This window comes from Zalophus californianus, chromosome 8 (genome assembly GCF_009762305.2).
Source record: "Zalophus californianus isolate mZalCal1 chromosome 8, mZalCal1.pri.v2, whole genome shotgun sequence".
In the NCBI taxonomy this organism is placed as follows: Eukaryota; Metazoa; Chordata; class Mammalia; order Carnivora; family Otariidae; genus Zalophus; species Zalophus californianus.
In genome coordinates, this window is record NC_045602.1 from 24094641 (window position 1) to 24121489 (window position 26849).

At 46.4% G+C, this 26849-nt stretch overlaps 1 protein-coding gene across 1 annotated transcript in view; it reads right to left on the bottom strand.

Moving 5' to 3' along the window:
* The window catches only part of ALK (ALK receptor tyrosine kinase), a 685531-nt gene that overhangs the window by 60218 nt on the left and 598464 nt on the right, over positions 1-26849 (bottom strand). The window contains exons 10-12 of the mRNA XM_027621933.2: positions 23911-24005; positions 23613-23738; positions 604-766 (exon numbers count right to left, since the gene is read on the bottom strand). Coding sequence (XP_027477734.1) covers positions 604-766; positions 23613-23738; positions 23911-24005 — 384 coding nt within the window. The remainder of the gene's footprint in view (positions 1-603; positions 767-23612; positions 23739-23910; positions 24006-26849) is intronic.

Sequence of the window (26849 nt, forward strand, 5' to 3'; positions counted from 1 at the left end):
ATCTGCATTAACCAGCCATCCAGTCTTCCGATGGTTGAGAACCACGGGTCTGAGCCTTGCTGTCAGCTTCACTTATTAGCTAAGTGGCCCGTTGGGGTGAGGCCTCCCTCCAACCTGGCCTTGCTTTGGTGGAATACTGTGCAGCCGGGGTTGGGTGTGGGACAAGAGTTCGAGAACAGCTGCTTTACTTGTGAACAGTGAAGGCCCAGGGAAGAAGGCTCAAGGGTAAGGGCATCATCTTTCGTGTACATCGTACGTTTGTTTCCCCAACATTTTACGTGCGCTGATTTGTGTGAACAGCATGAAGTAATATTCAAAGAATCCACTATAATTATAATTATTCATAATAAAGAATATTCTGAAGCTAGCTCGTGCATGTATATCATCTCCACAAATAGTCTGGGCTCCTTGAGGACAAGGGACACATCTTTATTGCCATATCCCATTATCCCAAATCTCCCCATCTCCAGCCCCTGTACCAGAGTCTGTGGCCTCTGAGCCTAGGTGTGCCCAGGCACCCGGGGGGCATGCACCCGCAGGCAGCACCCCATCATTTTCAGAAGGGCAGATCCACTCCTTGGCCTCCCCCTCCCCCATACGCACCTGTAGGTGTCGGTGGCTGGCACCTTCCAGGTCTGGACGCCTTTCAGGGGGCCCTCGCTCCCCACCACCACGCTCAGGTTGGTATTCCGGTAGGCATTGTTACACTGCGCCTGTGTGGGGCCATGAGGCCCACTGGCCCCGCACGTGGTGAACAGCCAATGAACTGTGGCACAAGAGGAAAGACAATCACTCACTTGGCCTGGCCCTCCCTCCTCCATACGCTTCCCCGGGCTACCTCCGAGCTGTCAACTCCACGGCCCCAAACCCATGTTCCAAGATGGCACCAGGGCCAGGGCAAGAAACACCGATCAGCCATTCAAACTGGAAACGTCTGTTGAGGATCTACTCGGGGCCAGGTCAGATATGAGGGGAGAGACACAGATGGAGCAGAGTGATCTGGCCTTAAGAAGCTTACAGGCTCCTAAAGGAGTCCAAAGGGATTCAACATCTACAACACAGGACGGTAAGGTAAGGAAAAAAAAAAAAAACCGTCCGAGGGTCTGGTGAACACGGCCCTGTGAGAGTTACCAGGAAGGAGAGAAGGCCCCTGTCAGGTATGACAAGATGGGCAGTGGCTGGACCCTCCCCTCGTTTCTCACTGAGTCTGGCACAGTGCTGGGCAAACAACGTCAATCTATGCTACTGTGACTGCACTGAACCTGCTCCCAAAGCTTGGACATAGGCGTGTAAGAACTTCTTCACTTGGAGAAGCTTAAAAGAGTAAACCGGACATGGAGTCAGCTCCATGACCCTCCGCCCCCGTTGGCCCAGGGACCCAGGATAGTGGTGGGAGCAGGAAACCTTGCACACCTGGCTAGTGGCTTTGTCTATCTGTCAGGACCTCAACAGGGCTCAGCCTCCTTATTTACAACCAACTCAGGTTCATCAACACAGTGAAGGTGGCTTTCAGGTTCTCTATGCAAGAGAAAGTAAAAAAAATGGGGAAACACAACACATTTGTCTCTGGTGCATGCTCTCCTTTCCTAAGTCCCTCACCCAGAGCACCCAGCGTCGTTACGTGGCCTTCTGGGGGTGGCTCAGGATCATTTAGCACACCCCAACCCTTCACCGCCACTGGGCCATTTCCTTTGAAACTTTCTATCTTTGAGCCAGGCTGGATCTTGAAGAATTGTCAGATTTCATGTTGGCCAGAATTCTAAAATTTTTACAACCTATAACAACTTCTTAAAAATGTGTTCTTGATAAGTTACTTTTACTTAAAATATAAAAATCTCATGATAAGATTGAAGAAATTATTTCCCTCTAATGTGATTAAGTCAAATTCTACCTATAGAAAATTGTGGAAAAATTAATTTGGTATACATAGTTTTGCTCACTAAAACGTTAAAGTGAAAAAATTTCTGAAGACTTTCAACTAATTTAATGATGTGGAAATGAAAGCTTAATATGGGTTGCTAATTACAAGCAATCAGATTGAGATCACACTGGGTAGTTTTGATAATCTGAAAACTTGGCCAGTGTGGTGGGCTTTTGTGATACTGCCCTGACCTCAAGGTCAGAGACCAAAGTCCTAGCTGAGATTCCAATGTATACAGCTACTCAACACTGTGTATTCAATGCTTTTCTCTGCTGGATTCACCTTTTTGAAATGAAGATGTTGATTTCTACTTGGTTTCTGAAGGTCGTTTCAAGGGCAAGAAGGTGATGAATCCATTCATGTTTGGTGTGAATGGTTGATTGTTAATTTTATGATCTTTCTGTATTCTAAAGGAGGTAACCTGTTATTTCAAAGAGCTAACTCTTCGAATCCTGAGGGTATTTTAGCAGAGCTCTCTTGGCCAGTTGCCTTTTTATCCTCTCCAGCACCCAAATCCTAAGTGTGGGCTGTGCCCAAGTGGTGAATAGAAAAGGACATGGATTTAGGGGCAGCCTTATCAATTATTGGTTGTGGGACCTTGATAGAGCTCCTTGGTCTGTAAAAGGGGCTGGATTGGCATGAGGATTAAAGGAAGTACGGGATATGAAAGGTCTTTGTAAAATCCAAAACTCTAAAAATATGCATTGTGTCCATGATTCCTGCTTATACCCAGGGCAGGTGCTGTTCTTGACAATGGGAAATGTGACCAGGGGAGTTTCTGTGAATATAGATCCTCCACCAGCAGCACCTAGGGATTTAAACTCAGTGAGCTGGGGATGAGAATGGGGACAGAGAAAAAAAGATAATCCTGGAAAGGGAGCTGAAAAATCCACTTGCTCCATATGATCTCCAGCTCTTTGAAGCCTATTCTCAGATCCAATATGTGCCTAACGCAAGCAGCCTGGGTTTGGGGGCAGCCTTTTCAATCTGAGGCAGAGCCATGACAATCCATACAGTTAATTCAATCCTGGAAATGAAAGAATATATATGTGTGTGTGTGTGTTTTTTCTTTTTTCCTCAAGAGTGTGCTGCGGAAGAGAGCTAAAGGTATGGGTGTGGCACCCTACCTGAGCATCTCCCCTTCCGTGGGACCCACTTCTAACTTCAGTCTCGATTAACATTGATCTAAATGTTCTGACACATTCCCAGAGATGCTGGGATTCTACTTCTTGACCAGGTAGGGTATTTGGTGAGGTAGAAAGAGAAGCCCTTTGGATCCAGATGGACTAACTTTTCCTACCCTGGATTTTGCTCCTGACCAGCTATGATATCTGGGGTAAATCATATATCTCTCTGAGCCTCAGTTTCCTAATCTGAACAAACCAAGATTGGACTTAGTGAGACTACTGAATAATGACTTAAGCAAAGTGCGTAGAAGAACATATGACATTAGAGATGCATGACGAATACAGTTTAAAATTGCATAACTTCCTGTTCAATTTCTTTTTTTTTTTTTAAAGATTTTATTTATTTATTTGACAGAGAGAGACATCGCGAGAGAGGGAACACAAGCAGGGGGAGTAGGAGAGGGAGAAGCAGGCTTCCCGTTAAGTAGGGAGCCCAATATTGCGCTCGATCCCAGGACCCTGAGATCACGACCTGAGCCAAAGGCAGATGCTTAACGACTGAGCCACCCAGGCACCCCTCCTGTTCAATTTCTAACTGTGGGAAGCAGAGACACCCAATCTCAAGATTTATGTTCCCCATTCCATAAGAGGGGGGACATTAGGGCTGTTTCTCAATAAAGGGATCAGTATTTTCCCAACTCAGTGGACATATATTAGTCTCAGGTGATTTCTATACACAAAATTTTGTTTTTATTTTCAGTGATTTCTGATGGAAAGGTCCAGAGAGAAAATTCTTTCTAGAGTGGATTCCATGGGAATGGGATTGCCATCCCAGGTCAGATCATGATTTATACAGCTAGAATTCTCTTACTTTCAGCAGCTTTCCAGGCATGGTGCCTGCTCCCTCAGATGGCCCTGACCCTCATAAATCTGCTCGGAGTTGCTTGGAATCAATTTATGTTTCCCACCAGCTTTACCTCTTTGGGGAATGGGGAATGGGGTTTCTGAGTTCATTGCCCGTTGTCTAAGGGCTGTCCTGCTTCTTATGTATGTGGGCTTGTCTTGCTTGAGCTTCATCCTGTTGGTTCTCTTTGCTCATTCTGTCTGGAATCTGACATCATAGAATGTCACAGCAAGATGGGACCTTGGAGATCACTGAATTCAGTGGTCCCCAAAACACCTGAGGACCTTTAAAAGTATGAATTTCAGAGCCCTGGAGATTCTGATTAGAAGATACTAGGTTGGACGATGATTCGGGGAGGATAATACTTGCATTTTGTAAAAACTTTCTCAGGAGAATCAACCAGATTTGTGAACTAAGTCCATCTACTTCATTGTTGAAATGGAGAAAGAACATTCTAGAGAAGGGAGGAGACTTTTCTAAGTAAATTAGCTTTAGAGAAGGAACTAGAAATTGGGGGTTCTTTTGTTTATGTCCAAAGATCCTTTGGTGGTGATCAAGCCCTTCCCAGCTTCCTGTCCTGACGATTTCTAGCCTTTTCAGATTGTCTCTACATGAATCCCTGATCCTGTGTCCTTCCTAGGACTTTAATGCTAGATTCTGTTTTTCGAGATAAGGTTACCAGAACTGTGGGTTTGTATAAGGGGACAGGGACAATTGTTATTCTGCTTTATTTCTGGTGTCCCTCTAAAGTGCCTAACACAGTGTTGGCCCCCCTCAGCTGAGCATTGGGTTAAGGCTTATTGGGAGCAGGCCATAATAATTTCCAGATCCTTGCTTGAGAGGTGGGTTCATGGATGTAATTGCAAATTACTGCTGCTTTGAGCCTGGTCGTATTAACTGCCATGGGCCCAGGAAAGCCCCAGAGGAGGCATGGAAGCAGGAAGGGTCTGGCAGAACATCAGGCAAGATATCCAGGCATGAGATCCGTTCTAAGCTAAGGCTGATAGAGTGAGAACCATAAGGGGGTAGGCAAACACTAGGTTGATTTTCGGAAGTGTCTCTGGGGGTGGAAAGTATTGGATACAACCTTATAGATCAAAGCAGGCAGGTCCAGAACCTGAGAAGCAGGAGGATTAGTGACAGTAGTCCCAGGGGGCAGGAGAAGTCAAGGTGATCCCAGGGTAGAAGCCATTTGTTTCCTGACTTGTTTTATGCTTCCTTCTGTGTGTGTGTTGGGCGGGAAGGGCTGAACCTCAGACACCTAAGAAGTAAACTCCTCCCATGAAGGGGGCAAAAGCCTCTCAATATAGAATGTGCACATAATATGAGTCAGGCACTGTGATGTTATGTATGTATTAAATTTAAAAATCAGGAAATTCAAGTTCAGAGAAGCCAAGTGACTGGCCTGTTGTACACAGAATGAATAATCAGTCAAGCCAGGAATTAAGCATAGATCTTCTGAGTTCCAGCTCAAGACTTGAAGAGGTGCTAGACTCACCAGGAAATCCTCATGGAACTTGTCTGAGAGTCTGTTTTTTGTTTTTTGTTTTCTTTTGAATCCATAAGCCTTGGGTGCACGTAAAGCCAGGACAGACCGTACCAAGATTGCTCAGGCCCAGAGAGTAGGCAGGCCACCATGAGGGACAGGTGAGAGTCTGGTCAGGATAGCATGGTGGGTGGACTCTCAGCCCCAGAACTGTGACCCTGTAGTATTGTAGCATAGCAGAGTGTAGGCTTTAGGGGGTCACGGGCATAAGCCAGGGAAAGCAGGTGCTTAGCATCAGGGGGAGCCAAAGGTATCAAAAGGAAAATCCAGTAACTGGAATGTTTACAAGGCCAGGAAGTAGAGATGTAAGAGAGAGGGATTGGGTCATGAAACAAGGCAAAAGCTTGGTTTTTGGTGAGAAGATCAAGGTCACAGATTAGTAATGTGGTGGGCTTGAGGCTGAGCTGCCAATCCGAGAGTACAAGGGTCCTCGTATTCCCCTAGATGAGAGTCTACATTGGTCTTCCCCTAGGTGAGAGTCTACATTGGTCCCTAAGTATGGGAGGATCAAATTCCCCCCAAGGAGGAGACTGGATTGGGGGTAGGGGAAGGAGGAAGCCTGGTTCTTTTCTCTTGGAAAAAAATAAAAACCAACAAAAATAAGACCAAAACTATTGTATTAAAACTCATTTAGGAAAGAAAAAAAAAAAAGAACTGCTTTATCTTGTTCTATTTATACCACACACTGGAAAGTTAGTTTAATACTCATTCACATCTAAATTGTACAAAGAACCCACAAACATCAAAATACTGATTGGTTATAGACAGCTGAGTAAGGAAATACCCATTAAACACTGGGTTTCATTTTAAGTATATTGCAGTACCCTCCAAGAAGAAACAAATCAATTAGTAATATACCGCACAATGCTAAAAATAATAGGCTAGACAGTGATTGTGCTAGTTTTATTACTGTTGCTAAGCCATCTCATCTGCTCAATTGAATGCAAAGAAATAAAGCGTGATACCAAGGAAAATAAGTTTTCAACTATTACTATTAATCACAATAATAAGGATCTGCCTCCTGTTGAAGGCCTATGTGGCTGTACCACAGAAAAGCACTCAATGGAGCTGGTGGATTTTTTGGTACCATTTTGATTCTGAGCCATGGAATTGAATTCTATCTGTATCTGTTGACTGAGCTGAACTTCACGGGAGCTGTGGCATATTGAGCCATTTCAGCTGCCATTGTAGATACCATTAAATAAAGTCATGACCCAAATCCAAGTAAATATAATCATTCACCATCAATAAATGTATATGACACCATTCTTTATTATAAATTGAAAAAAGTAACCCTTTTTTGGGTACATGATGAAAATTAATGAATTTTTCTCCTTATTAGGGAAAAATAAAAATAATACACATATTGTAGCCATTGTGAGGTTAAAACATTTCTATCATCTGTTTCAAATCTTTAAATAATGGAGCAGCATCCCCTTCTAGATATGTGATCAGTGATTCTTGTTTTTGTTTTTTGTTTTTTTTTGAATGTTAGCAACTGTTGAAACTTAATGCTTAGCTACATTTATTTATTGGGAATTGCAAAATAATGATATTTAAATGATATCTTTTTCACTTATTTATTAGTTGGAATATATAAGAAGATGCTTCCTTTCATCTACTATTTGGTTACCAAGTGGTACAGTTCATACAGGAAAGGCAGGATAAATGCTCAATTCTTTCATCTTATTTATAGTTTCATGATGATGGATTAATTTTCTATCATCCTCTGAAGTTGACCAGTTAGTTTCTTATATATCATTATTAATCTGTGAATTTAAACATATTTTTGAGTTTTAATTAATCATAATTATTATCCTTTAGAAGTTCATATTGTCACATTTTTGCTCAGTGGTAGCTTCCTAAGTTATTTTGTTTCCTTGCTATCTGGTAAGATGAAATGTTCCTTCCCTAGACCTGGACTCAGCCATCTTCTCAAAAGTTTTGATTTCTTTTAGTGAAAAAACATCCTGTAAGTACACAATCTAGGTGCCATAGACACTTACTGCTACTGGGCTGGTGATTGTTTCTAGGCTTCTTTAGAGGACAGAGCTAAGATACATGTATGTGTATCACTATAAACATACATACATATGAAGTAGATACATATGTATATGACAAAATACCTCATGAGCTCACAATGATACTTTCAGGTCAAATTCAGGACTACAAGGTTTTAAATTTAATCTCTTCTGTATTACATCGGCATTTCTTTTTTCCACACTGAGAATCTTGGTTCTCAAGAACACAGGTGATAATAGGTTTAGAATATTCTATAATTACTCAGTTACTTTATCCTTCATAATACACAAAATAGTATCAGAACTACAACACTGCTACTTTACCATCATTGATATAAAAACTGAGATCCAGGGGACCCTGGGTGGCTCAACTGGCTAAGCGTCTGACTCTTGATTTCGGTTCAGGTCAGGATCTCAGGGTTGTGAGATCAAGCCCCTTGCTGGGCTCTGCTCTGGGCATGGAGCCTGCTTGAGATTCTCTCTCTCCCTCTACCTCGGCCATCCTCCCATGATCCCGCTTGCATTCTCTTTCTCTCTCTAAAAAATAAAATAAAATAAATAAAAAAATAAAAACTGAAATGAGTTAAAAATTTTTTTTGATGTATGTGCTCTCCTTTCTCCTATAATTTCCCAAAGTTGTACTGTAGCTACTCTGTTTGGGCATATCACCATTACATACAATACTCTTCCCTCTTTAACCTTTAGTTAGTCTCACTTCTGTAAGTGCTATACGTTTAATGCTCCTATCAGTCATGCTGAAATATCTCTAGTCATTTTGGTTGTCTGAAGCTTATTTTCAAGTAGATTCCTTAGGAAGAGCTCATGGGAATAATATTCTTTGAGTTCTTGGATATTGATAATATTTTTTCTCTTGCGTATATTAAATATTTTACTCCATTGTTTCTGGTATAAAGTAGTACTATCAAAAACTCTGATGATAATCTAAATTTCATTTTCTAATAAATCACTTGCTGTCTTTGGTTAGGTGCCCAAAGTCCTTTTCTTCTTTTTCTTTAATTTCCAGCAATTTTACTAGAATACCCTTTGGTATTGCTCACCTGGGTTAGTATTCTCAGCAACACAGTGTGCTCTTTTAATAATTAGATTCAATAAGAAAAATTTCCTTGACTTACAGCTTTAAGCATTTGTTTTGTTCCCTTTCTCCGATTTTTCTTCTTCAGGCACTCTTGTTATCTGCATTTTGGATCTTCTCTGCCTATCTTGATGGATGTCATCTTTTTTATTTAAAAATTTTTTTCTCTTTTCACCTTCTATTTCTTGTAAGGCATTAACTGTTGGGTGTATTTGCTCTTGCATACCTTCTAATTTAGTTTTTATTTCTGAAATTATTTTTTCCTTTTATCTCAAATTCTTTTCTGAGTTTTACCACTTCATTTTTAATCTTTTGTAACACTGGCTTTTGTTATTTTTTCACTGTTTTAGTGTCAGCTCATTTGGAAGTAGGTTACAATTTTGATCTCTTTTGTAGATGGGTCTTTCTGGTATGCTTTCACTGGTGTGTGGGGCTGTTGTTTTGTCTTCTACACTCTTTTAAAGTTCTTATTGTAATGTGGATAGGATTTGGTCTTGATACCTATGCATTTTTATTTTTCTATTTCTAAAAATTAATTAATTAATTAATTAATTTTATTATGCTATATTAGTCACCATACAGTCATACCTATGCATTTTTACATGAAATTAATTTTCTAGGACTTTTAGAGTTCAGGAGCTTTTCTAACTTCACAGAGCTCCTTCTATTCTTTTCTTCATACAGTGTTGAAAAATATGGTGGTTTTCCTTCAAACATTTCTGGCTCTCTTTCTTTCCTTCATATTTATCTGGATATCTATCTATCTATCATCTATCTATCTATCATCTATCTGTCTATGTCTCTGTTATTCCTATCCTACTCAATGTTGGAATTGAGTAAAATCTAGAAATTTCTTCTTGGTATGGGCTCTTTCCTGGAAAGGAGGCTTGGTGGCCAGGTCCCCCTAGCTCTTTCAAACATTACCATGGCCCCTTGTACTCACATATACCTGGACTGGACAAAGCCTCTCCTAGATTGAGCAATGGTTCTCAAATTGGTTGTCAGTCATTTTCAGCAAGTATCTGTCAGCGATTTTCTCCTGCTCTCAGGTTTATAAGACAGCCTGTTGCCTTCATCTCCTTTCTCTTGCTCAGATGCTGATATTAGGCAGATCATATGGTGGTTGCACTTCGTCTGCATCCATTTGTATCTGGGGTATTTTTTAATAAAAAATTGTTGTTGTAAATGTCCATGGGTTTTCAGTTTTGATATATGGTTGTTTGCTTTTAGATTCAGAGAGATGGACAACTATGCTGGTACCACCATCACTGCCATCTTCCCAGAATCTTTGAGAAAAATTGTAATGTAGGTATCACTTGAGGTCACTTGCTATGATTAGCCCTTGTATATCATCTGTCTGGTCAGTCTCTCAACTGCATTTCTACTACTGGGGCTGCAGGGTTTTTCAGACTACATATCAGGGACATCTCCAAGGACCATGGCCTAGAACTTGCTGTTACATCATGTCTGCCTTTTTGGAATACAGCCCACTAAGTATAATTTAACTTTTTCTTGGTAGTGCCACCCAGACTTAACCAGTTGTTTAGGGCTATTTGTCCTTTCATGAAATGGCCCTCAACTATAAATACTTTATACTAATCCACTTTCTTCTCTCTCACTGTCACACATGTTTTCCTAGTGCTTCAGCATGTCCTTCTATGTATAATCTTATTTTACACTCAGTGTTGGGTGAGGGCGTGAGAGTGACCCCATATCTCTGCCTCAGGCTGAGGGCCAGCTAGCTGCAAGAGGCCTTTATCTCACAATTTGGGGATATATTGATATCTTGGTACTTCTATTTAGTAGATGGTGGAAGTTCCTGGAAGTCCAACCTTAGGTAGAAAGACATTACTATGATTATGAGTGAACAGGGCCTCCAATTTCAACGCATTTCATTATAGCACATTTATGTAACACCTCCAGCCTCCAGCAAGTTTAGCTCCTGAAAACCATGTTAGGTCAGTAGATAGGGAAGGGGGGGAGAATCACTTTTATCTTACCAGATAGGCGACCATGTAGAAAAGTTAAATCTGGGGTTAAGTGAGGAGAGGCAGGTCACATTTACTCTTCCTACAACACAGTTCTCAGTTGGTGAATTTTCCATGTTCTAGTTTGCTTCTTAGACTGTTTCTTTGCATGACATATGCACACACATGCACACTCTCACACACACTCTCATACCCACCATGCAAACTCTCACACACATACTCTCACACACTCATACCCACAACACTTTCACACCACACATACACTCCATATGTTCACACACCCACCACAAAACTCTCATATGCTCACACTCACACTCACTCACACACATCACACAAACTCTCACATCACACATATGACCCACTCACACACTCCACACACTCACACACCACATATACACACGACATACACACAGTGTTCATTTGTGCAAAGCTTTCTGGTCATTTCTCTCTTGTTCTTTTTTGATGATGAGAAGTTAGGAGGTGGTAACAATAATTCAAACACCAGCCCTGTCTTCTGTGCTAGGTAGGCTCCTGCACATGATCTGTGTTTTACTGTTACATCATCATCTCCTTGGCCCCTCACACAGTTCCACCAGACAGGATGCCTAAAAATGCTGAGGTCTCCCAGAGAACAAAGACCAGAGGCCCATGTCCCTCTCTGCTGGGAGGCAGATATCTCTTCATGGAAGGGAACCTCTGAGCTAGCCAGCTCCCCACCAGCAGGGCAACAAGTCAGGGCTGTTGAGATAAAAGCTGCTTTCAGGATGGAGTTACCCTAAACAGCTCTGACACCCGGCAATCCGAGGGCGTTTTTAATGGCTCCTGTGATGGTTGCTGTGTTGTGTTCTCAGCCACCCCCTGCTCCCTGAGGGAATGTCAGTAACACATGAGAGAAGAGAAAGGTCACAGGAACAACACTCTCCTGAAAACAGAGCTGTAAAAATTAAGTTAAGGGAGTCTTCAGGGCTAATTTTGTTATTCCCAAGTTGGTTTCAAGGCCAGAGTTGTGTTAATAAAGTATTTGATGGGGAGAGGGTTGTTGCAGACTCACCCATCTGGGGGTTACACATAGTGGATTTGGTTTTGAGTTTCCAGTGGGAAGTGGTGGTGGTTCGAACACCAGCCTTGCCACATGCAGGCCTGAAGAGTCATTGATTTCTGCCCGTATCTGCTCTTCTCCATGGACTGGTTGGGGCGGGTGGGGAGAGAAGACCTTAGTCTGGTGCTTGGCCATGGGGGTTATGTAATGGGATTCACTGTGTCTGGAGAGAGGGGCAACAGTACAGGAGGCCAGAACCCTTCATTGCTTTATTCTTAGTAGTTCTTGCTTATGGTCTGGTTCTAAGTCATTAAGGGTGAAATCCTTACAAGGCCCTTGTGACTGGGACACTTCTGACAGATGGACAGATGGAGGGCCGGTGGCCCAACTGGCCAAGTGATTTGGACTAGAAAGAACAAATGTCCTGACTTCTGCGTCTGGGTCTTGGACCTTCTAGGATGAATTGGAGAACAAAGACACCTGAGAAGGTGGGAAATCCAAATGTCAAGGGCAGAAGGGAAAGGAGTAGGGGAAGAAATAGGACCAAATGGTGGACCAGAAAGAGAAGGCAATGTGTCTGAGTGAGAGGCCTAGAGAAAAGGGGAGGAGAGACACTTCTTTCTTATTCCCGCTTATGATGCCACCATGGCGGCCGGAAATGCAGCCTCATAAGAAACAAACATGGGGAAAAGGCCAAGAAGATCACAGAGATATGCGCCTCCCCATCATCAGGCACTGAATTAAAGACACTAGTCATGTACAGGGCCACTGAACTAATGTCAGCAATCATCTATAAAGTACTTTTCGTTATGGCACTGGACCCTTCCTTGGGCTCCCAGCCATTGTCTGGGTCCTACTTCAATCTGAATGGACCCTTCTAGAATCAAGATCTCCAGCAATGACCAGAGACTCCTGCTGCTATCCCTCAAACAGTGATGGAGAGAGGGAGTAGGTTTCCGAAGCTTCTTTAGACACCATACATGGCCTTCAGCTTGCCTTCGCGCTGGTGGGGAGCCAGACATTTGGGTCGCTCTCCCCGCCTGGCCTGCTCAGCCCAGGCATGCGCTCCCCTTTTTTCATCCACTCTCGGTTGTGTCTCTGCACACTTCATAGTCAGGGCCTTTGCATTTATGAGAGTTGTAGCTATGCCATGAGGGCCTTGGAGGTTTTCCCAAGCCAAGTCTGCCTAGGAGTAAAAAGTAGGACTTTAATGTTAGTAATGAATAGCATCATCTGATTCTGCTCTGATACACACTTGAAGGAACCTAGAGTTTTCTCTGTTAACACCCCCATCATTGTAGCACATACGCACACACCACATATGCTTTGCCACTGTCATTTCTGTCCTCTTAACTTGCTTTATTTTCTTCACAAAACATCACTATCTGAAATATATCACCGTACACTTGCCTTGTTGTCTGTCACCCTCATTGGCATGTAAGCTCTATAAGCTGAGTAGGGCTTAGTCGATTCTGTTCACTGCTTTGTCTCCAGGACCTAAAACAGTGCCAGTCATGTAGGAGGAAGTTAATAAACCTTTGTTGAGTGAAGAACGAAACAACATAGAAAGAAGAGAGTAGGCCAAATATCAGCCCTCAAACCCCCTTGAGGGGTCAGGAGGAGGAGATCATGCATGCTGAGGGTACTGCGTGTGGTTTGGCGGGAGCACCTTTGGCCCTTTGTGTTCCTGTATTAGCATTAGAGCAATATAGGATGGCAAGAGCCAGGCAGTCTGGTAGTATAAATGGGTGTTTGTTGAAAGGTATTTTGTCTCTTAGCCATGACTGCACAACAGAAAGGGGTAGGGCCCGAGGAGACAGCACACATCTCCACATTGTCACTCACGTACACACCAGCACACACTCATAGACATACAACCACACCCACATTACTGACATGTAGGGAGCCCCGTAGTCCTTAAGAGAATGCTCGAGTCCTACTTCTTAGTAGTGTGGACCCTCCACTGACCTGACAGTTGACAGCAACTATCATTTCATAGACTGTACGGACTAGTAAGTAGGATCAAAATCATAAAGCCAGTTGAGAAAAATAAATAGTCCTTGTTTCCAGGTAGTTATTCTGAGGCCCTGAGGAGTTTTCCTGATTCTGTTAGGTTGCTGGACGAGCCCAAACCATGCCTTGTTTTCCTCACTCGTTAACATTAATCCTGGAATAGGATCAATCCGTCAGTCACTTAAAAAATAATAATTAAATGTGTAAAATGTGCTCACATTATTATGAAGATACTGTCAATATTCACTGTAAAAACCAAATCAGGCCTCTCAAATCCAATCTCCTGGGATTTGATTAAAAAGCTGTTCCTGGAGAAAGTTCTGGAGTCCTCATATGACTGAGATTTTGACAAGCTTTAAAAGACTAAAATCGCTCTTTCAGTTTGTATCAGTGAGTGGGTCTTTTTGGAGCAATCCTCTATGGCCCCACATAAGTCATATATTTCCCCCAAATGGAGTTTGAGCATTTCATTTGCAAGTTGAAGATGAACTGTGTTGGGAGGGAGCTGATTGGACGAGAGGACCCAAAATGCAGAATACTACCCCTCCTCCCTTTTTAGCTCTGAGAGTGCCTCGCTGGGATTTGCCTGGAACTTTTGCAAAAAAATTCAAAGAAAAATATACTCAGAACACACACTTCCATATAAACAAAGGTGCACAGCTCATAGTTTGGGGAGGAGGAAGATTATAAATACACTGAAAATTTATAGAGGGCAACATATGGGAAGGATGAGTGAACTGGCCCGATCTTTTCCATTATATATTTTAATAATAATGTTAATAACAATGTCACAACATTTTATGTTAGTATATTCTTTTGTACCCTTCAAAGTCTGCTAGAAATGAGCTCATTTGCTCACTACAATAACCTGCTCGAGAAAGAAGTGTGGCAGGTAACTGTTATCTCTGCTTTACACAACGAAGGAAAAAACTGGGGCCCAGAATGTTTGATTCTACTCAAATCACAAAGCTAGAACCCTAGTCTCCAGGATTCTTGACCAATGCATTTATCGTCTTGCTGTGGATTGGCACTCAGGGGGTGTTTTGTGAATATTTAGGTGTCTGATAGGCGTGAGATCACGAACAGGAATTCTGCCCATCAGCCTCCACAATGAGTTCTCAAAGCTTCCTGGTAATCAGGTGATCTCTGGCATACAAAAGCCCACTGCAGGTAGGTTCTAAGGTGGTCCCCAGTGATCTCTGCATCCTGGTAGTCACACCTTACTTAGTTTCCTCCCTTTGAGTATGGGTGAGACCTCTGCTTTGCTTCTAAGCAATGGAATATGGTAAAGGGGATGGAATGTCTTTTTCATGATTACATTACATAAGATTATAACTAACTTCCATCTTGCTTGCAGACTCTCTGTCTTTCTCCCTTTCTCTCCTCCTCCTCTCTTCCTAGGCTTCTCAAGAACTGCCAACAATCATGTGAACCTGGGAGCGACACCTTCCCTGGTTGAGCTTTCAGATGAGACCCAGCCTTAGCTAACACCTTGATTGCAACTGTATGAGAAATGATGAAGGAGAAAACGCAGCTGAACTGTGCTTAGTTTTCTGACCTGCAGAAACGAATATAACAAATGTGTGTTGTTTTAAGCTACTGCATTTATGGTAACTTGTTATAAAGCAATAGATCACTATCTAGCCACCCCCAAACTCCACACCAGCACATTCACTGGCTTCCACGTCTTCTGTGTAAGCACCCAGTGTGGAGGGCCCTGGCTAGGCTGCATTCTCCCAGGTGTCTTCTCTCTCCTCCTCGACTCGGTGATGGCCAGGGTGACTCCACCTCTTGTCCCTTTTCCTCTTGCCAGTGGAGGAGCAAGTGGGGAGGATCCCCTTATGTGATCTAGAGTTAGTATTTCAGTCTTTCTCCTCTTAGTTCCTCTGTTCAGCTCTGGGCCCAGATGAATTAAAACAAAACAAAACAAAACAAAACATCTCTCTGTCCAAGACCACTGAAGCTTTGCTGCAACAAGCAGAAAACTGAATAGACTCCAAGGGGGTGCAGGTTTGTTCTGCAGGCTGAACCAGCAAGTCTGGGAGTAGGGTGATAATTAAAAGTGGTCTTCCCCACAAGAAGTGCTTAATGCATTTGCACTGATGGAGGGGCCTTTTGTGTTCTGCTGGTCTTGGAGCTAAATGATCTTAATCAAGCTGTGCTGAGATGAGAGTTCCTGGATCATTTGTTGTCTCCCACTTATGCAGCCTTTCACTGAAACAAATGGGTAAAAGCAACATGTTTTCTGAGGCCATCCAGAGGAGAGAAAGGCAGTGAATCATCTCTTCTGCTAACAGGAACTATGGCCTGGTGTTAAGGCATTTTGTCTGTAGCTTGGCCATGATTCCAACCACCACATAGCATTAGACTGGGGGTTCGTGAGGTGTTTTCGAGTCTGTCAGAGCTGGTTGATGCTGTGCTGTTTCTCCAGTGGGGCCCACGGTTGGGAAGTTCTGAAGTAACAGCATAGATTCTTTCCTTTCTCAAAGGACACTCGATTTCTTTTCAAAAATGATGATCAGTTCAGTAGAATTTGCAATGCACCCATCTTGGATGAAGACCTCCTCATCATCCAGCACAGGGTGAAGTCAGAGCCATGGAGTATAGGGGTGGGGGAGGACCCGTCCAAATTCCAGATGTGATCAGAATTAGAAATTGGAAAGGGAGCCAGGATCTCCCTTGTGCTGAGAGAGCAGTGGTTTCATCTCAGGCTTATGTGGACCCAGCTCTGGGTGGTGCATTTTTTCAAGAGTGGCGCTTTGGCTCCTTCCCAGCTGTAGGCCCTGGGGCACCCAGTACAGGGCTCGGCACAGACCAGGCATATAGCACACACTTGTTAAGCTTGTTGAATTGAACTCAGCCCTGCATGATTTTTTTTTTTTTTAAAGGACTAGGATTCAGGGAATTCTAAGAACACACTGACTAGAAAGCAATGATGCTTTCTGTGTTGAATGCTGAGCTGAATTTCCTGAGTTGGAAAGAGAAAACCAGTCGATCTGGATGCAGCAAGAGCTTTTCCCTTTTCAGCAGCTGGATGGTATTTGGGATTGCTCCCAGTGGGCATAGTGTTAGAGCAGGAAGACTTTGGAGTGAGCCAGCTTGAGTCTGGATCCTGGCTCTGCACTTTAACTGGGGGGACAAGCTACACAATGTTTCTGATGCTGTCTCCTCACTTCTGAAATGAGGAACACAGCAATGACTCAATCAGCTCACTTTGTGTCCTGCACCTCTTTCAGCCTGGGACAGGCATGCACTCGCCTAATCCTTTTATAGAGCCTATGAAATGGAAGCACTAGTGAGAAAAGCACCATTTTTTTTTTTTTTTTTACGTGGGGAAACAAAGGCACAAAAAGGAGAAGGAAGTAGCTTAAAGTAAGTGGCATAGCTGGGACTTGAACACAGGTGGTCTGTGCTCTTGGAAAGTATACCCAACTCAGAATGGGTGAAGCGGCGTGGGAGGTTCAGGCTTCCGGTCATGGAATGAGTAAGTCACAGGGATGAGAGGTACAGCATAGGGAGTCTAGTCAATGGTCTTACGATGGTGTTGTGTGGTGCCAGACGGAAGCTACACTGGTGGGGAGCACACAGCATAGTGTATAGATGTGCCAAATCACTGTGTTGTACGCCTGAAATGAATGTGCAGTTGTGTGTCAACTATACTTCAATAACTAACAAACAAACAAAAAACCAACAGCGTTGCCATCTTGCATTCTGATAGTAATGTCTATCCTCGGGGAGCCTGGGGGGGAGGTAAGGACCAGAGGAAAGAAGGTGAACATGCTTAGTAACCAGGTACAGATCCAAGGGGGCAGCCTGCAATGGTGCACTATTGGCCCCGGAAACTGTTCCTGGTAGGGGGGCTCTGTCGGGGGAAGTGGGGAGCAAGCCTCCTGCTCAGCCCTCTCCTCCGCCCTGCACTGTCACCAGATCCCCATGGCAGGGCTTTCTCTCCCTCGGCAACCACGCAGGCCACCTCTTGGGGATGCTGACGGGCTCTCCTAACACCAAAAACCTCTTGCACTGGAAGAGACTCTTGCATGTCAGTCACGGGCATCATGCATCACAAATTAGTTCATGACGCCTGTCTTCCCGGAGCCTGGCCCCGTTAGCTCCCAGGGAAGGGAGCCGCTCTCAAAGGGAGAGTGACAGGGCAATTGGGTGGGCACTGAACTTGCCGTGGGGACTGGGGGCCCACAAGCCTTGTTGAGGCTGATGCTTCATGCGTCCTCACGAGTTCCCTTGCTATAAATAGGTGATAATCCACAATACTCGGTAAAAAAGCAGACCAGCTGAACAGGAACATGGCCAGCCGCCCAAACAAGTCCCCAGGATTCTATCTACGGCCCATGCCTGCCCAAGTCGTAAGGAACTGCTCCCCTCAGTGGAATGGCTGCTGACAAAAGTACGTTCCATGTGCACCAGTGAGGACTGGGGTACACAGAGGGGTGCCAATTGGTTGCAATTATCAGCTTTCTTACGTGTGTGTGGGTACATCGTGTGCTGAGGGTGCTGTTTGGAGTATCAGTGAAGATGCAGATGTGCTCTAAGCAAAAACTTTAGACAGAGTTTTTTTTTTTTTTTTTTTTTTTAAAGAGATTCCTCTAGAAGACTAGTCAATGGTAGAATTCCTTTAAGATTTATGACAACCTGCCCTTCTAAATGTTACCTGGCTTAGAAAACTTAATTTTCCCATACAATTTTTAAAAGGACCATGTATTTTAGCTTTTTATACAAGTTGTATAAGTTAAGGCAAGTTACTTACCCTCTGTTTCCTCATCTGTGAAAGGGGGATTGTGTTAGAGAACCACCTAGTGAGATAATGCATACAGAAGAGTCCAGGACAGTTGCTCACATCCAGCACCGCCCAGTGACTGGTGGTTTTTAGGTGTGTAAAGAGGAGACGACAAAATGCTTTGCTGTCTGAGAGATAAAAACTTAAAAGTATGCTATGTGACTCTGAGCCAGCCCCTCACCTTCCCCAGGCCTAGGCTCCTCCTCATCTGTTTTCAAGAGGTCAGGCTGCCCTTTGGGATTGCGAAACTTTATTTCAAATCAGGCTTTCCTTGAGAGTTTGTTAAAAATGCAGAGTGTGACCTCCTCTTCCTAGACATTCAGATTCCACAGGTCTGTGGGGACCAGGAAGCTTCATTTTGAATGAGCAGCACTTCTGGGTCCTCCCTCCCCTCGCAAGGTGACCCGAAGCAGATGGCGTGAGGAGACACTTGGAGAAAGCCTGAGGTGGATCTGGGTCCCTGCTGCACTCAGTAAGTCCCAGATTCTGTCACTGGGCACCTCTGGGGAAGGCTGTCAATGATGCAATGGAGCTGAGAGTCCAATCAGAGTCCCCTCCCCTCCCCCCCCCGCCGGGATGAGTAGGGCTCCCCTGCACTTCTATCCTTACTTGTTTCCTGTCCTCCCCATATGTCTGGGGGCCTCCTGCCTCCCAGACCGGCACACGGTAAAGAGCTAAGGCGAAAGCAGGGACCCCAGCTCCCTCCAGCTTGTAGGTAGCTGTCTGCAGTGCCAACAGATGATAGGATGCTATGATTTGTTTGGGACTGGACTAGAATACATTTATTTGTTCAGGAACTCGCTGACTCCTCACTATTTGGGTATGCCGCCGAAGTGAGCTTGGCTGGGCCTGCAGTGCCCGAGCACAGAAGGCTCTGGTGGAAATGAGAAGACAGGTTCTGAGCGAGGGGGCCGGGCCCTGGCAAGTCTGCCTTGCAACAATGCTGTCATCCCCAGAAGAGCACGCTTGGACCATAATGGCTCTAGCTACAAATTCTATTAGCTCTAATAGTTGTTCTGTGGTGAATGGATAATGCATTTAGCAGAAATAGACTCAATCAATTTATATGAAACACATAAAACTTTCTCATTGAAATTGGCATCTGTTCTTGAGTCATAGGAGCATGCGGGAAAATGGACAGTCTGTCACCCTTTCTTCTGGGCACATTAGCAGTGCCATGGGTTAATTAGAGAGATAGGCCAAGAAAGCTCTGGGTCCCTTACACCCTTATCCCTTCAGCCCTTAAAACCTCGGAGCTGGTGATGGGGAGGGACCTGGAGACTGTCTACTTTAAGCCTGGACTATTAAAAGAAGCAGTTTGCTTGCCTTTGCCTGTGTTGCCATTAGCGCCTCTCCTCTGAGCTCTGCTATGTGGGGGTTTGCTGACATGCCCCAGCTGTTAGATGAGGAGAGAGAAGGCTGTGCAGAGGCAGGACCCACCCCAGGACCATAGCCTGCTAGTGCAGGCCTGCCAAGGCTGTGCACAGAGCTGCTGACTCCTGGTCTAGTGCTCTTTTCGTGATCCTACACAGTTTTAATTGCCCCCCTGCCCTTCGGCAAGAGATGTGTACTCAGAAAACAGTAAACCAACCATCACTAACCAACTCAGAGGCGAGAGTGTGGTTTGATGCCAGGGCTCCATGAGTTACTGATACTTGTGGGTTGGGCCCAAGGTTTGGGCTGGTTCTTATGTAAGTTTTCTGAGCTGATTCCCTCCTGCTCTCCCTATACAACATGTGAGCTCACAGGAGGAGAGAGGGGTAAGGAAGCTGAAGCAGGGTCATGGGCCTTGGGGGTCCTGCCTGTCCTTATCTGGGCTTTGAGGGGGTGGCAGAGCCTGCTTGCACTTTCATTACTGCCGAAAGAGAGAAAGAGAGAGAGAGAGAGAGAGAGAGAACTCTGCAGTCCCGTGATTGCATTATCCTAAGCAGTTGGTTAGTGTAATTGTATGTGCAAAGCTGACAAATGTAATTTTCCCAGACTTAATACTTGCCCCATTTTCTCTCTCAGTTTCTTCATCTGATTAGCTAAAGTGACTCAGGCTTCCGAGAATGCTTCAGGAAGCACCTGGACAGGCTTTTCCCTGCCTCGATGCTCCAGTGGCTCAGCTCCGCCCTGTGGCCTTTGGGGTGAGGGAACCCCCAGACCCAGAGGTCAGGGCCTTGTCATGGGGCTGACTTTGGGGACGTTCAGAGTGCTTAGGGAGACCTGGATGTGTCGTGGGTGACTGTTTTCAAAAGCCCCCGTGTACCTTTTGTGTTTCCAGGAGCTGCTCTAACCCCTGCCAGGAGGAGAGCTGAAATGCCACCAGCTGACCTTGTTCCAGCCCAGCAGAAACTGACAGCGCTGAACTTTGGGAAGGAAATCTTGTTATTTGGGGTCCCCCATCCTTTGTTGAAGGCTGGGAGCTGACGTGTTTACTGGACATGCAGGTGTTTTGTAGGGATGCTTTCCTGCTCTTTCCCATGTTCAGTGTTCATCTCTGGACTTGGCTACCTGGAATGGCTTAGTTGGCTGAAAGAACGTAGACTTCGGGGTCACATCTTGGCTCCATTCCCTACCAGCGGGGGGACTCATCCCTCTAAACCATCTTCTCATCCCACGGTGGTAATGACACCAACTCTCCCCAGCCAGAGTGAGGTCTGGATGGGTTGGTGTATGAAACACCCCAGCCCAGGGTCAGGCAGGCAGACCCCTCAATCGCTCTTCCCCTCCCCTTCCCCTCCCACCGCAGCCCTCCCTTCTTCTCTAGAGGCCCTCAGGAAGGCAGAAGCTCTGAACTGGTCTCAGCTTCCCCTTGCTGGCCATGACCTACTGGCTCGCAGGCACCCCTCCCCCTCTACCTGCGCTCTCCTCTTGTACACTGGCAGTTCTTTGACCGCCTGACCTGGGTCTTGCTCAGCTCAGCATCTCTGAGCACGTAACTGGCCCCAGAGGAAGTGTGTAGGAGCTGTGTGTAGGTCTAGATGAAAGCCAGGTGAGGGAGGGCCACGGCATAGACCCAGGGTGGCCTGTTCTCCTTGACCCTGAGGCTGGGTCCTGGCCAAGTGGCACCTCAGGGGGCGTGATGGGCTTTGCCTGTGGGGGGTGGGGAAAGGCGACCCTGCTCCTCCTTCTCCTGATGATTCAGAGGGTGCTAGGGGTGGGCAGCATGGTGGGGCTGGGACATCTGTCAGCAGGGGCAGGGGCTGGGAGCCTGCCTCAGTTTCTCCCTGCCCTCGAGCTCCCCTGTGCAAGAGTGGGTTCCTGGGAAATCATTGTCTCTGTATTCAGTTTTCTAAAGCCTTTCCAAGGAACCCACTAAGGCTGCTTGGGGATGTATCTGCCTCAGTTCCTCTTCCCTTAGAGGCGGGGTCATTCCAGAAGGGGGCCTGGAGACAGAACACTGTCCCATAGCCACCTGCCTCCTGCTCTGAGGCTGGGTTGGGCAGTAGAGGAAGCTCCAGCCTCTCAGGCAGCCACTCGCTTCCAATTTTATTTGGAGGTGGTGGGGGAGCATCGCCGCTTTCCAGCCACTGCATGATTTCATTAGTCTGAGTGGCCACTGCGTGGACCCTCATTGATGAGCCTTTTAGGGACAGTGGGAATTATATGGCAATAAACTGGGGAGTCAAGTGGCGGGGATGGCTGCTCCTAAGTGCTGGCTGCCAACATCCAAGAACTGAGCTCAAGCCTCAAGGGCCACCCACCCCAACCCACCCTGTCACCCTGTCAGTCCGCCAATCTGTAAGTGTTTCCGGAGCTCCCGCTATGTAATCAGGGTTGGTGGTGAGGCAGGGCCGGGGCCTGCCACGAGGTTTGCTGAACGTGTCCTGAATGCATTGCAGGGGGGCAATCACTGACCAGGGCCCGGGGAGTCCCGGAGGTCCGTCCCTGGGGTGGGTGGCAGGGAGGGGAGTGGTGGCAAATGATGGACAGGAGGCTGCAGCCCTCATCTTAGCCGTTTTCATGAATGATAAGGCAGAGTAGGGAAATGGAGGTGGCAGGTTCCCCTTCATGTAGACAAATGAAAAAGTGTTTTGAGGGTTTAGTTAGAGGTGAAGGGAGGAGAGGGGGGAGGTGAGGGGGAAAAGCAATGAACTTTTCCCCCCTGGTCTGGCTACTGGGTTCGATCAGGCAGGAATCGGGGACAGAGAGAGCTACACCTGGTGCGGCTTTTCAGCCAGAGAAAGGAGGGGTTTCTTTCTTAGAAGACAAAGCAAAGCTGATATTTACAAAATAAGTTGAGAGTCAGTGAATTTAGTGTGAAGGTGTAAGTCTCCACTTGTTTTTCTCTTTGTACTTTGCACTAAACAAGGATTTTACATTTTAAGTAGAAACTTATCATTTATCTATTGTTATTTTAATAAAGTGATCTTTTATTGGAAAAAGAGTGTGGGTGGACAGTGCTGTACACGTACTTCTCCAGGTGACTCACTTCACTCCCATGCCCAGGCATCCAGCCCACCTGGGGGAACCCCTTGACCTGCTGGTGTTGGGCCCCAGCTTCTCTGGGGCGAGGCTCACAGGTCTAATAACTGCCAAGGAACATCATACTGGCTCTGGAGACTGATTCTAGGAGATTTCCTCCTTGTACAAAGAATAGCTGAGAAGTCACACCATGGTTTAGAGCCAGAGGCTGAAGAAGCCTGTGTTTGAAGCAGCAAGAGTCCCCATGAGAAGTCCTTCAGCCTGGAAGATGCTGAAACAGACAGCTTTGGAAGGGAGCCAAGGTTTGGGGAAATGGGTTGAACGTGAAGTTTTGGGGCCTTTACCCGTGATGGCTTTGTGCTACAAATAACGTTGGTTTGGGGCCCGACCCCCTTTACAAGAAGTCTGATGTAAGGTTTCCTTTGTTCAGTAAATGGGGAGTGGTTTCAAGGGACCGAGTTTGAGGAAAGGAGATCAGCTTTGTTCTCCCGTGTTGGTGCCTGGGTATTCCCCAGGCACAGAGGAGAGTTGCTCCTTTGCTCAACTTCCAGACGCTCCATTCAGCCAGGCAATAAGAGACCCAAACAACCTCCCCTTAGAGGCCTATAGCCAGGGTAGAGGTGATGGTCCTTTTAAAGGTTGACTATTTTATTCTTTAAACACAGCCCCCCACTGCCATCACAACCCGTATCTTTCTTCTGCCTTTTGCAACAACAACAAAAAATGACTTTGCTCAAATTTGTAAGTTGAACCCTTACCTGTGGGGTCAAAGACGGGGACCTCTCTTGTACTGTCCCAGGCTTTTGGCTCCTTGTTTGGATTTCTCTCAAATAGATTTCTTGATCTGGGTGCCGTATCCTGTGGTATCTTGTGCTCCCCACTGACTAGAATAGAGAAGACCCCGTGGGCTGAGTTAAGTGAGGCCTGGTTTAAGGGAGAGAGCAGAGCATGCCCCCGGGGAAGGTGGGAGAGGCAGGTGGGCTCAGGTTAAGGAGGGTAAGTGAGGCCCGGGGTTGTCTGGGTTGGGGACAAGTGCCAGGGACAGGGTGAACTCACTGGTGAGGTAGCAGTCCAGGCTGATGGAGATATTGTCAAAAGCCACGGTGGCTCTGGATCCTTGCCCCCACCAAACAACAATCTGCAGCCAGAACCTGTAGGTGTGTTAAGAGGAGCGTGTGTGAGAAACGGCGTGGGTCAGTCACCTGGTAGGACTCAGCATCTGGTGGATGCGTGCCGATGCCTGGCTCATAGCAGTCCTTCATGTGAGCCTCCCCTAATCACAGAGCAGTTGTGAGAGGGGAACAGTCCATGGCTCCCCCTACTTCCTTTCTGAGGGATCGTTCCATAGGTTCATCCATCCTGGAGTTTGGGGCTTGGTTCCAGTACTCCCTGAAGCTCCGAGGAGACCTCTTTCACTTTTTGGGTGTGGAGGGTGGGTAGAAATGGGTAGGCTTGATATTCAGTGGGTACCCCCTGGTGGAGCCGAAGTCATTATTAAAAAATTTCTGTACCATCTGATAAAGGGCCACTGTCCCCCAAGTGTCCCCTGGCTTCTTCCCTGGTACCCCTAGTTTTCCCCATTATTCAGCAACTGAAAAGTTAACCCCCTGCACAGCGGGGTGGGGGAAGGATCTCAAGGATCTGGTGTCTTATCCAGTGTCAGTCTCCACTGGGCTTGCTCTGTGCGGTGCCTGACCCGTTGTTAAATATTAAATAATTTGACTCTGATCCCTGGGAGTGTTTGTAACCAACACAGAGCAGGCTGTAAGTATTAACGGCAAACCTACTGAGGTTTCTTCACAGAGAAGGCAGCCTTTAAGTTGGTTTCGAAGGAAGGCGAGGACTCGGAGGTGTGCTTGTGGGGCCGGGGAACCGTGAGGGGAGGACATCTGTGGCAGAGGAACTGGAGTGAGGGACAGCTCAGAGCATGGCCCGGCCCTGGTGGCTCGTGGCTGAGGGGTGCGGAAGGACACAAAAATGGTGAGCGGCATGTGTGCATCACGCACAGCATCAGGCTTCTCCATGAGCCATGGCAAGGTCACGGTTTCCTTAGATTTCCCGGGGGACTCTGTCGGCAGATGAGCTCCCAGCTCCAGCCCGTGTCACCTGGGACACAGCCAGGCCTGGGATCCTCAGGGGGCAAACAGGGGCCCTAACACTGTCGTCTTGTTCTGTTTACAGCAGTTGCCAGGGTGAGAGAGATGCTACTTGCAGGCAGCAAGAGAACAGGTGCACGGAGCCACTTGGGGATGGAGACTAGAAAGAATCACATCCCTGGGTGGAAGAGCAGTGGGTAAGGCCCCACAGCGCACCCTTCCGATTTCTCCACCCTGGGTTACCACCTCCTCATCTGTTATCCACAGGCTGAGGGGACAGGCAGGTGCTAAGCGTCACGGGCGTACCTTGCAGGCGGCCTGGGCCCGGAGCAAGTGAATTACCTGTGTGCGCCTGCTGAGCATGGGGGAGAGGGACAAAACCCCTGTTTTGCCCTAACTGGGCCCTTCCTGGGAGACTGCATGGCTCCCCTCCCCTCTCTGCTCTCCCTCCCTTCTGTCTGCCCTCCTTCTTCATTACTGAGAGATTAGGGCTGCAAGGTTCTCAAGCCGCCACTGGGCCTCTTAGCATGGAAGGCGTGATGCAGGCTGGGGCTGGCATGGTCTCTAAATAGAAGAGTTTCTAAAGTGCTCTGCAAGGCAACAACAGTGGCAGCTGCTGTTTAAAAGAGTTTGATTGACACGGGGAATTGCACATAGTTGGAGTCAGGAACACTCCTAACAATCAGGGAAGACTCAGTCAGATGTCGAATCAGACGTAAACATGCAGTGCAGCCTCCATCCACCCACAAGGCCACCCTGCCGACCCTGCCCCAAATGCTCCAGACTCCAGAGGCTGCAGGGAGGGGACGGGGCGGGGGGGAGGTGTCGTGGGGGGACGAAGGTGGGTCCTGCTGGGGTGTGGGGACCGCAGGGGTGGAGCAGAGGCATTCTGGGAATGGGGTCTGGGGATGGTAGGTGCTGGGGCAGGGAGGAGACAGCAGGACCCATCTGGGAGTTTCTGTTCTGTGGGGGCACTAGCCGAGAGGCCGGGTGGCCATCGGGGCCACCCAGATTTAGGAGATTCAGGATTCTCTGCTTTGGATGGTACCTGGTTGTGTGTCTTCAGCTGAACCGCAGGGGAAGAAGAGATTGCTCCTGGCTCTGCTTCCCCCTCCCTGCTGAAGATGGGGGCGACTTCCTCAAGGCTCTCAGTTTCTCTGGTGCAACCTGTCTTTCCTGTTGCGCTCCCCCAGAAGTACAGATACCAGCTCACTCTCCAGGGTCAGCCGTGGCCTCAGGTCTTGAGTTCTAGCATATATCAGGTGGAGTGCTTTGGGGTTGAGGGAAAGTTTAGCATGTACCAGGTGGAGTGCTCTGAGGTTGACAGGAAGTTCCAGCATGCACAAGTTAGACTGCTGTGGGAATGAGGGAAAGTTCTAGCATGAACCAGATGGAGTGCTCTGAGACTGAAAGTTCTAGCATGTACAAGTTAGACTGCTCTAGGATTGAGGGAAAGTTCTAGCATGTACCAGATGGAGTGAGCTGAGGCTAAAAGTTCTAGCTCTTGTACCAGTTAGACTGCTCTAGGATTGAGGGAAAGTTCTAGCATGTACCAGGTGGAGTGCTCTGAGACTGAAAGTTCTAGCATGCACCAGTTAGACTGCTCTAGGATTGAGGGAACATTCTAGCATGTACCAGGTGGGGTGCTCTGAGACTGAAAGTTCTAGCATGCACCAGTTAGACTGCTCTAGGATTGAGGGAATGTTCTAGCATGTACCAGGTGGAGTGCTCTGAGACAAAGTTCTAGCATGTACCAGGTGGACTTCTCTGGGTCTAAGGAAAGACAAGGTCCATGCCACATTACTGCCAGGATTATGGACGTCAGGTTCTAACAAACATTTGGTTACTCCACTGTTCTTTATCCCAAAGCCTTAGCTCTGTGCGGAGGAAGAAATCTGA